The 11,696-nt window shown below is 53.4% G+C and overlaps 1 protein-coding gene across 1 annotated transcript; it reads right to left on the bottom strand.

The window, feature by feature from the left end:
* Nucleotides 1-8,939: 8,939 nt before the first annotated feature.
* On the bottom strand, nucleotides 8,940-11,308 carry Epop (elongin BC and polycomb repressive complex 2 associated protein). The gene has a single exon (XM_032913779.1). It carries the CDS (start codon nucleotides 10,850-10,852, stop codon nucleotides 9,737-9,739), a length of 1,116 nt encoding a protein of 371 aa, XP_032769670.1. The 5' UTR covers nucleotides 10,853-11,308; the 3' UTR covers nucleotides 8,940-9,736.
* Between the last annotated feature and the right edge of the window lie 388 nt (nucleotides 11,309-11,696).

Raw genomic sequence — 11,696 nt, 5'->3', positions numbered from 1 at the left:
CACAGAAGGACCCACTCGAGCCCCCATTAGGGAAGACTATGATCCTCTTACTCCATCAGATGTTTGTGTGACATCCAACACCCATGGCTCGCTTTCTCCACCTTCAGTTACCTTTTCCTCCCTCAACTCTTTCTTTAACACTGAGGGTTAAACCCAGGGCCTTGCACATGCTCGGAAAGCAAAACCCCACTGAGCCGCGACCCTAACCTTCCCTGGACCCATTCCTTAGGATAAGTTGAATGGTGTCCGGTGAATTTTCTATTAATGGTGGAGTGTTTCACTTTTGGCTTTTGTTTCGTTTGAGACAGTTTCTCTATGTAACAGCTCTGACCCTCCTGGAACTTACCCTCTAGACCAGGCTGGCCTTGAATTCTCAAAGATCCAACTGCCTCTTCCTGCCCAGCGCTGGGACAAAAGGCGTGTGCCACCACTGCCCAGCCATTCTGTGCTCTTAACTGTGGATCCATCATTCTGTGTGTGTGTGTGTGTGTGTGTGTGTGTGTGTGTGTGTGTGTACTATGAATCCAATGCAAAGTGCAGACATGCGCACGTGCACACACACACACAAGCGCACACACACAGGCGCGCGCACGCACACACACACACACAGAGGCACATGCACACTCACTCACTACACACAAGAGGCAACTGTTCTTGGAGGCCAAAACCTAGGGACTAGAGTGATAGGCAGTCGGGAGCTTCCTGATATGGGTTCTGGGAACTGAACCTTCAGTTCTCTGCAAGAACATGAATTGGTTACTTTGTCATCTTAAAACAAGCTAGGGTCATTGACACGAGGGAACCTCAACTGAGAAAATGCTCTGATTGCCTATAGGGAATTTCCTTAATTAATGATTGACCTAGCAGCGTTCAGTTCACTGTGGGTGGCCCTGGTTGGTTTAAGAAAGCTGGGGACGGGGGTTGGGGATTTAGCTCAGTGGTAGAGCTCTTGCCTAGGAAGCGCAAGGCCCTGGGTTCGGTCCCCAGCTCCAAAAAAAAAAAAAAAGAAAAAAGAAAAAAGAAAGCTGGGGACGGAGGGGATGGGGTGGGGGTGGGGGACACAGATAGGTGAGCCTCACTCCTCCATGGTGTCTGCCGTACTTCCTACCTCCAGGTTCCTCTCCATTTGAGTTCCGGCCTTGGCTTCCCGCGGTGATGGACTGTGATAAGGATGTGTAAGTCAAACAAGCCCTTTTCTCCTCAAGTTGCTTTTGGTTGTGATATTTAGCAGCACAGCAGAAGGCTTCTCCAGGAGAAGCATCAAGGGCTCTTAGCTGCTGAGTCATCTCACTAGGCCTCTCCTGCTCCCACTTCCACACCTCTTGGGAGATAACGTCTCACGCGGATCTCTGGCTGGCCTGGAACTTAGAATGTAGAGCAGGCTGGTCTCAGAATGAGGACCATCTCCTGCCTCCCAAATGCTGGAGTTCCAGGTGTGTGGGTGTGTGCAGTACACACCTGGCTAATTGGACAAATTTTTATTAATTAGCTGAATTAGTCATATAGTTCTATTATGCGAAACTGCATTACCTTACTTAGGCCACGTGGTATTAGTTAATTAAAGTCCCGTAGCATGGAAGACAGTGGCTGGGGCTACCTTTTCCTAAGTGTTTCTCGCTCTATCTCCAAATGTTGGAACTTAAATCTCTATTAAAGCTGTATTTTAGGCAGGTGTCAGTGACCTCGTAAGATCAGGAATTCAAAGTCATTTTGAACATATAGAGTTCAAGGCCAGCCTGAGCTTTATATAAAGTTTTAGCCAGGCCAAAGCTATATATAGGGAGACACTGTTTAAAGTTAATTAATTAATTAATTAATTAATTAATTAAGACAGGTCCTTAAAGAATGTGAAGTTTCTAACCCCCAGATCCAAGAAAACAAAAGCCACTTGGGCTCTGTTGTCGGGTTACTCAGAGACCCCAGCATTTTCTGTGTCCCACTGTAGTGCCCTCTAGGGCACCCTCCTCTAGGGCACTCCCGTGACCAACCTTGAGTGATGCCATCCTGGGGTATGCCAGCCAGAAGGTGAAAAGGCATAACCAGGCTGGGAAGGCACGCGATACTGCCCCCTGCAGCCCACTGATGCGATTGCGGTCACATGGCCACATCCGACTGCAAGGGACTTTAAGAAGGCCTGGACAGGCTGGAAGAAGGATCTGTTAGCCGACAATTAGTGGCCTCAAAGTCCTCCTGCCTTGCTCCACACTGATGGCCGCTGATGTCATCAGGGTTCGGGCCTCACCCCCCACCCCTGCCCCTCTACACACATTCCTGGGCTGCTTTTGCCCGGTCCTGTGGTGATGGTTCCCTCTTATCTTCCTTCAGATACATCACCCTGGAGCAGCTGACTTACCTGGGCACCTGGAGATTTGGGCCCTAGGAGGACTTCATCAGTTCTCAACCTGACCCGAATGCCAACACAGGAGCCAAAATGATGGGGCAACAGACCGGAAGTAGGCTAGGTTGGGGTGGGGACGACTAGGTCTGGACTAGTTAAAGCTAGATGTGGTAAACCACAGAGTAAACACAAAGTGTGAGTTTTCGATCTTCGCTCCTCTTCCTCTCGCCATCCCTGCTTCTTTTGTCTGTCACCCCCACTGCCGTCCCCATCCCTGGTGCTAAACATTTAAACCAGGACCTCCGTGATGTTCTGTGGGTGCTCTCTACACGAAGCAGCAGCTTCAGCCCCCTCGTTTTCCTAAGTGCTTGGGAGGCATTCTAGTTTCTGGTCCATTGCTTTGATCAGCACCATGACCAAAAGCAAATTGGGGAGGAAAGGGTTTATTTCATCTTCCACGTTCATCATTAAAGAAAGTCAGGACTGGAAGGGAGGGAGAAGCCATGAGGGAATGCTGCTTACTGACTTATGCTTGGCTAGCTTGCTTATTGCAGCCCAGATCCATCTTCCTAGGGAATGGTGCCGCCCACTGTGGGCTGGGCTCTCCCGCATCATCAGTCAAAACCTCTTATGGACAAAGCCATGGGCCAATCTAACCTGGGCAGTTTCTCCACTGAGATTCATTCTTCCAAGATAACTCTGGGTTATGTCCAATTGGTAAAAAAAAAAAAACTAACCAGTGCAGGTAACCAACTTACTGTGTGTGTCACAAAATCTGTTGAGTTTAGGTGGCAACTGAGGCTCAGAGAGAGTAAGTCACTGAGCCAGAGTTGACAAGCATTAGCTATAGAGTACCCACATCCTAAAGAAGGGGTCACATGACCTGCCTCTACGTACAGGCGCACATAGGCACACATTCTGTGTCTCTGTGTCTCTGTGTCTCCGGCACAGAGCTGTGACTCCTAAAGCCAGCTCCACAAAGGTGTCCTCTGACTTCCACACATGTGAATGCTATGACAGCCATGCACATCCCCTACACACACACACACACACACACAGAGAGAGAGAGAGAGAGAGAGAGAGAGAGAGAGAGCGACTTAGAATAAGTCAGGTGTAGTGGTGCCCAACTTTAATATCAGCTCTTGGGAGACAGAAGTAGGCAGATCTGTGAGTTCCAGACCAATCTGGTCTACATAGTGAGTTCTGGGCCAGCTAAAGATAGTGAGACAAAGGAAAAAGAAAAGAAAAGAAAAAAAAAAAACTCAAGGCACTTAGATTAGAACAATGCATGGCTCCCAGCAAGGGCTGTCAAAGTACCTGCTGTGTGGCTGTGTGATGGTAGCTATCTGGAGAAAAACAGTCAGGCCAACTAAGGATAAGCTCTCCTCCACAGGCTGTGTGACCTCAGGCAAATCAATTAGCCTCTCAGAGACTCATTTCCTCAATTTTTGAACAGATACTCTTTCATGTTTAGAAAGCAAAATAGTGCCTGCATAGCATTTAACACCAACCTTAAGTTCTTAGGAACTGACGCCTTGTAAGTAATCACTGTCTCAGGGCCTCGCCTAGGTCACCCCCCCCCAACCCCGCACTCAATTGCTTATGAGCATCAATCTCTTCGTCATCCTCGGTCCACAACCAAGGTCCCACAGGTGCTTGCAGACAGTGACATCTTGTGGGGAACCTCAGGAACTGCACCCTGGCAAATCGCCGCTCCTTAATTGGCTGTGGGGTCCTTGGAAAACCCACTCAACATCAAGCAAGCATTCATTCACTGCCTTCTGTGTACAGGGAACTGATCCAAGATCTAGAATAAAGAAAGCAAGAGAGACTGGATGGCTACACGGGAGAGTGAAAAAAATCCCAAGGATTATAACCTTGTCCTTACTGCCCAACTTTAAAAATAGAAAGTGTGTGTGTGTGTGTGTGTGTGTGTGTGTGTGTGTGTGTGTGTGTGTACGCACCTGCACCCATGCGTGCATGGTCTCTACCACATGTGCAAGTGCTTTTGCATGGTGGCGTGTGTGCAGGTCAGAGGAAAACTTGCAGATGTTGTCTTTTTGTCCACTGTGTAGGACTCTAGGATTGAACTCAGGTCCTTTGGCTTGGCAGCAAGCCCCTTTGCCCACTGAGCCATCTCACTGGACCAGACCCAACTCTTTTTTTTTTTTTTAAAGATTTATTTATTCATTTATTATATATAAGTACACTGTAGCTGTCTTCAGACACACCAGAAGAGGGCATCAGATCTCATTACAGATGGTTGTGAGCCACCATGTGGTTGCTGGGAATTGAACTCAGGACCTCTGGAGGAGCAGTCAGTGCGCTTAACTGCTGAGCCATCTCTCCAGCCCCCAACTCTTTATCTTAAAGGAAATATCAACATTCTGCAGGGAGCTTGTCAAGCTGGACAGTGTCTTCTGCAGAAGCTTGCGAAGCTACGGGAGTGATTCTGAGATGATGTCATACGTCAGAGACTCTCAGTTCAGTGCAGGTCAACTCCAGGAAATGAAAGCGTTGCTCAGAGTTTTAAGAGGTTAACACAGAAGACTGAACATAATCCACTCAGCTGGCGTAGCCCAGCATGTCTGTCTGTGGCGAGGCCTTAAGGAGGGGGTCACGTCTTGCTTCCCATCCTGCTGCTGGCATTGAGTGTGGAATCCTGACCCAGGTACGACTCGGGGAGGGGGAGGGGCACCTGACCCCAGAGCTCTATTTTCCTTTGTGCCTCCAAGGAAATGAAAATTCAAGAGGTCAGTGAGGTGGCTCAGTGTGTAAAAACTTGCTATGCAAGCCTGTTGGTCTGAGTTTGATCCCTGGGACCAAAGGGATCTTCGAAGTTGTCCTTTAGCTCTCACATCTGTCTGTCTGTCTATCTACCTAAGTCTATATAATCTTTCTATCTCTCACTAAATAAATCTAGGTGTGGCATAGGTCACATTCAACTGGAGAATCAAAAATTCCATGGAAAATATCTTGTTTTCAAGCGGGCTTCGGAGAATGAGTGTAAAGGGGGTGTTTAGGGAAGGGAGTATTTTCCAGTTTAGTAATCCCATGCCGTGTTGAAAAAAAGTAGTCCAGGCTAGACAGGGGAGTCAAGGTCAAATAACACAGGCCCCAGAAGATGGTTCAAGGAAATTATATTGAATAAAACCAGGGAACCCACTAAATAAGAAGGAAGCCTGACAGAAAGGAGTCAGAGGAAAAAACAGCCGTCCAGAAACTAGAGAGACAGCTGCGGCAACAGTCCAGGGCGCAGGCAGTGGGCACAGAATCAGGTCGGAACATAAATGGTGGGTGCAAGAGCTACAGGGATGAGTAATAGTGGTGCACCCCTGCACTCCCAGGGCTTGGGAGATTGAAGCAAAGAGAAGGGAAGGAGTAAAGGAGGGGAAGAAGAGGGAAGACGTCAAATGGGGGGTGATGCGCGCCTTTAATTCTGGCCCTCCGCAGGCAGAGGCAGGAGGATGTCTTAAGTTTGAGGTCAGCCTGGTCTACAGAGTGAGTTCCAGGACAGCCAGGGCTATACGGAGAAACCCTGTCTCTAAAAATAAACAAAAAGAGGGGTTGGGGATTTAGCTCAGTGGTAGAGCGCTTGCCTAGCAGCGCAAGGCCCTGGGTTCGGTCCCCAGCTCCGAAAAAAAAAAAAAAAAGGAAAAAAAAATAAAGAAAAGAAAAGAAAAAGGTGATGTGGATTTTGGGAGGTGAGGGAACACAGTTTGGAAGTAAACAATTGGGCGAGGAGAATTCTGGTCAAGCTGTCAGGCGATGAGGAGAAACAGAGACCAGTAACCAGGGTGGAGTCCTGACCAGGGCTGATGTGGGCAGAGAGACAATAGGAGGAGTTGCCCGGGTCCACCTGGAGATATGGAACCCAAGCTCAGGAGTGGTCTTGAAGGGAAAGAGGGACGCAGAGAGTCCTAATGAATAACTAGCTGGTGAAAGGTGCCATTGCATGGGGAGGGGGGCACACTGGAGAGAGTAGGGGGAGACAGATGGACAGATGAGGTGCCTACAGAGCAAACCAGGACAGACAGCATCAGCAATGGCCACCAGTGTCCAGAGACCACAGAGAAGCTGGAAAGGGAGTGCTTATTGGACACCTGGATGTAGTTGTCATCCTCTGACTTTCACAGGGGCAAAAGTCAGGCTGCAGTGGGTTAAGGGGCAAGGGGCAGAGCGTGCGTGCAAGGCAGCCAAGAATGCCAGGGGACAGAGATGACAATCGGGAGAAGATGGTCTGGGGTGCTGCAGAGGCTCTGGGAAGGGAGACACAGGAAACCCAGGGGCTCCGTGTAGAAACCCTTGGTGACTAAAAGAAAGCTCTTAAGCGATCCTGCTAATGAGCTGGAAGTGGGGGCTCACACCTCTGAACCCCAGCACTCAGAAGATGCAGGCTGGAAGATCAGAATTTCATGGCGTGCTTTAGGAACATAGTGAGTTCATCAGCCTGCGCTACAAGAAAGCTTGTCCAGATAGACAGACAGCAGACAGGCAGACAGACAGATAGCAGACAGACAGAAACACACACCTTGGTGAGAAGCCAAGACCTATGATCTCATCAACCTGACAAACTGGAAGGGAACAAGCATGGGGGAACCCCGGGCTCACTCCCCCTGACCCTTCTGGGGCCTCTGATGCACTGGGAAAAGGGGAGGCGCTCTAACATCCTCAAGACCAGCCCGAAGAAAGCTAGAGGCCTTTTCCCTGTAAGGAAATGTGGTCCTAGTTGCAGAGGATCTGTGTGACGACCTCCCCCCCCCCCAATCCCAGGCCATGCTCTATCATGTTTCCTCAGCAACTTTCCTTTTCCTGGGACTGTTCTGTCGTGATCTGAAAGGTAGAACCCCAGAGATACGTCCTAAACCTCAAGAACCTGTGACCGTGGCCTTCCTTAGAAAATGGGCTCCCTGCACTTAGAGGCAGATGCAGGAGACAGTTTCCTCCTAGTTTGCATCACAAATGCCAACAGTGGGACTTTGGAATCTCAATAACTAGGTAGAATATGGGTGGATTCTCAAGTCAGTCAATGACAAAGGTCCCTAAGACAGGAGAGGCCTCCAGAACAGGAGGCAGGGGACGCCTAGAGCCAGCAGAAGCTGGAAAACAAGGGAAAGGACTCTCCCCTAGAGCCTCAGGAACAGCAGAGCCCCACTGCTGTCATTTTGTCCTGACCTGACAAGTGTGAGTGGGGGAAAAAAATCTGTTTCAAACCATCACCACTGTGCTAATTTGCTGTGGTGGAGCTGAAACCAAATTCTGCTCCCTACTAGGGAACGTGGCTAGACGTTTCTCGCCTTTGAAGCTTCTCCAGCTTGGAGCTCTGAAAGTCTCCAAGTTAAACCTTGCCCAGAGGGTAGTCCTAGGTCTGACCAAAAGGTGTCAGATGGAGAATAAACCCTTCCAGTGGGGAGAGAGGAGGCAAGCCACCCCAGTCCTTCCAGCCGCTCAGAGAAGGCAGTCTGCCCAGAGCTGAACTCTCTACCTTCCAGTTCCAGTTCCAGTTCCAGACAGACTAAAAGACACAAATCCCATCCAAAGAGGCTACTCTACCAAAGCCGGGAAGTTACCATGAGTGTGGTGCCTGCCTTTCTCAACTTTTCCCCTGTAACTGATTATTTCAGGGTTTTCTCCCCATTCCCCAAATCTGCCTTTTCCCTTTCTGTTTTGCCTCCTGCAGGGGGCTGGGGGGAGGGGGAGGGGCGGGCAGGAGATGACAGATTTCCCCAGCCCCGTCAGAATGGATAGCACTCTTCCCCTCCTCCTTCCCCCTCCCCTGGACACAGCTGGAAGGGGGAGGGGAGGTCAGCAGGGTTCATAAAGGCCAGATGTTAAGGAAAGAGAGAGCCAAAGTGCCCACCCACCCCATCCCGTCCTTCCTCACCCCCCAGGGCCAGGGGACCGCTCTGAAAACACTTTTGAGGTCCAAGAGAGTTCTCCCCAAGGATTTGCTCTACAGAAACGGCAAACTTTTTTTTTTTTTTTTTTTTTTTTTTTGGTTCTTTTTTTTTCGGAGCTGGGGACGGAACCCAGGGCCTTGCACTTCCTAGGCAAGCGCTCTACCACTGAGCCAAATCCCCAACCCCAAACGGCAAACTTTTACAAAAGGATCTTCACAAAAAAAGGAGACTAGCCCTTCCCAGTGTCACGTGGGAACACTTGCATCAGGTGGACACAAGGGTCATTAGAGTCCTCCGTAGGGGGCAGATCTCAAACCCCAGGCACGCTTCGGAACTCACCTACCCTGAACCTGATCGCCCCACGTAGAGTAAGCCACTCCACCCTTCTGACTCAAAAGAGTCAGTCCTGACTGGGGTGTGGTCCAGGCCTAGCTCCTCTCGGCCCGGAAAACAGAACCTCTGACCCCAAACCTAATCCCCAGGCCCTGCCCCCTTCTGATCCATCAGCTCTCTGACAACTCCCAAAATGCCTGAGGCTAAGAAAGGCTTAAGGTAGCTCACCCAGCACAGGTTCCCTCCACACCCGAGGTCCTCTCACTTGCCTTTCCCCACCCACATAGGGTGTCTGAAGTTCGGATTCAGACTAGCCTTCCCACCCACCCCACCATCCCATCCATAAATTGGGGGCGAGGACCTCGAAAGACGACTTGTTTGGTTTGATTTTATTGATTTATTCCATCTTCCATCATTTTCCCAGGGAGTTTTTGGCTCCTTCCTCAGGCAAAACCAGCCTTGGGCCCCACAACACGGCCCTCTGCCTCCTTTCCTCTCCGAATGTGAGGAGGACGCTGGGCTGGAGGTCTCTTTCCCTCATCAAGCCTTTCGGCAAAGGGAAACTCCAAAACTGGACAAAAGGGTAAAGTCTGCTGGCTGAGACTGCAGCTCTCCACAAGGGGAGGATCACCTGAACTTGGGGAGAGGAAGGGCTAGGAAGAGAGAAAAGGGAGGTGTAAGGGGTTAAAGGTCTGGGCAGTGGGGGTGGGGGATACCCCCAGGGAGCTGTCAATCACCTTCAAACCCCAACCACAGCCCCCACACCGCTAAAATGACCCTCATTCAAACATGGAAACAACCGGTTTGTCCATCACCAAGGTCCGTCCCTCTGTCCCTTTCTTTTGGTCTTAGGACCTTAGCCGCTTTGCTCCCCTGGGGTGAAGGCTCTGCCCGCCCGCAGGGAAAACAGAGAAGGGCTGGTCATGCAGTTCTCTACAGGCTCCCCCAGACGCCAGTCCTTGGATCCTCCATTAAGATGAGTAGAAGGACTATCACCTCGACCTCTCAGGTGCTTGAAGATCACTGTCATTTGAGGTCCCTCGGGCCACAGCTCATAAAACACAAGGCAAAGGAGAACAGATAAATTTGAGAATTGAGGCTCCTTCCTGGAGCCCTCAGGCTATCCGGGGCTCCAACTTGTCCCCGGGTGGAAGAGGTCCGACGCTCAGAGTTCTTCCAAGTTGACCCACCAGGATTTGAGGCCCGGGGGCTCAGGGACAGCGGGTCCTCCCATCTGCCACTTCCACAGCGGGTGAGCAGGCGGCGGCTTTGCGTCTCCCGGGAGGCGAAGCGAGGAAGCCGGCCCTAAGTCTCCGTTCTCTTCCACCACCAGGGCTGGGGGACAGGGAAAGCAGTCGAGGAGGTGGAAGGTGCTCGAGGTGGGAAGCGTCGGGGCGGGTCGCCGTGGCTGTACACTGCGCGGGGGCGGCGCTGGCCGCCGGCGTTTCTTGGCTGCTCCCCGGGCTTTGGCTGCCGGCCGTTCGGGACCTCGGCGCAAACTTGGAGTGTCCAGGGCGAACCCTTTCGCGTAACACCAAAGTTTCGAACGGCGGATCAGACGATTGAAATGTTCCTGGCGGAGATCGCCGGGCGCGTCCGGCGTTGCGTCTGCCGTCGAGGGGCTGAGCGCGGGTGCCTCAGGCGCGACCGGCGCAGGGTCTCCACCCTCTGGAGCCTCGGAGTCCGGCATAGGCTGTTCGGTAGGCGCAGGCTCCGGGGAGAGGCCCGCAGGTGGTGACGGAGGCCGGGAGCTGGACCCAAGGGGCGGACTGCTAGCTGCATCAAGCTGGGACTCCAGACCCCTAGCTGGCCTGGGCGGGGACCGGGCGGGGCTGGTCGGAGATTCCCGAGGACCAACAGGGCAGCGGCCCGGAGGTGTGCAGGAACCAGCGCCGAAGTGCGGGAAGCTGCCTCCGCCCTCTTCCTCCTCTCCACCGCCTGGGCACACCGCGACGTCTGCATCCTCGCGGGTCGCGGAGCTCACTTCGCTCGGCCGCCCGGCCTGTGCCCCGAGGTGCTTCAGGCCGTCCGCGGCCCAGCCGCCTGTGCATGGCGAGGCCCGGGAGCCCAGCAGCACCGGGGTCCGCGGCGCCAGCTCTCCAGGCCCCAGGCCCAGGGAGGACGGCCGGGGTTTGGCAAGGGCGCAGAAGGCGAGGGCACGCAGGCATAGTGGGGAGAACTCTGGGGTCCCCCGACGCGGCTTCCGGGGCGTAGGCGAGCAGGGAGACCCCCTCGGGGAGGCGGGTACTGCCAGGCGGGGAGGAGGACACAGAGTCTCCATGGAGCAGCCTTGGGGGTCGCCCAGTGCGGGGGCCCTGGTCCCAACGGCGGGATACCCCGGCGGCCCGAAGAGCCCGCGGGCCAGGGGAACATCGCCCCCCGTCGACGGGGAGGTCTGTGCTCACTGGCGTCCCGAGCCCGGCACCGGGAGCCCGCGGCCGCTCTCCGGTTCTCTCCTCGGTATCGTCACGCGGCCCTCGCCGCGGCCGGACTCCTGGGTCCCCGCGCGTCCCCGGTGCAATCGGTCGCGCTTCCTGCCGCCGCGTTCCCGGCGCAGCGCCCAGCACGATCCCCTCTCAACGCCAAGGCGGGGGCAAACAAAGCAGTCGGCGCTCGCCTCCGGCGGGAAGGACCCCGGCCCGGCGCCCGGTGCCCGGGCCCAGCGGCGGGGAGGGCGCCTTCCGCCCTCTCGGCTTCTTTCTTCCCCGCTGGCTCCGGAGACCGCGTTATAGAGAACTGCCCCCTCGCTGCCCCAATACCAGCGCCGCGGCTGCGAGCCCGCCTCTGATTGGACGTTGCTGCTCTGACGTCACGTAGACCCCACCCCTCGGGCGGCACGGCCCCCGTCCCCATTCCGCACACAGACACACACACGTGGACCCAGAGCTGCTGGGCTGGAGGGCGGGGAGCAGGGACGCATGGGTCTGGGCGCGCGCGGGTGGAAGTACGAGGGACCAGACGCACGGCCCCTGATGGCCTGGAATCGTTTTACCTGGTCGCAGGTCCAGCCACTCTTTTACCCCGACGAAGTCGGGTTTTTTCCGCATCTGTAAAATGGGAAAGTTTTTTTTCAGCCCTTTAGAAGAGAATGGAGCTCCGTGAATTCAGAGAGACAAGCTCAAAAA

The sequence above is a fragment of the Rattus rattus genome, chromosome 9 (assembly GCF_011064425.1).
Source record: "Rattus rattus isolate New Zealand chromosome 9, Rrattus_CSIRO_v1, whole genome shotgun sequence".
NCBI lineage: Eukaryota > Metazoa > Chordata > Mammalia > Rodentia > Muridae > Rattus > Rattus rattus.
This window is presented reverse-complemented; position numbering and strand designations above follow the sequence as displayed.

Coding starts and splice junctions, on each gene's coding strand:
- Epop (XM_032913779.1), bottom strand. CDS start 10,852: ATGGAGACTCTGTGTCCTCCTCCCCGCCTGGCAGTACCCGCCTCCCCG.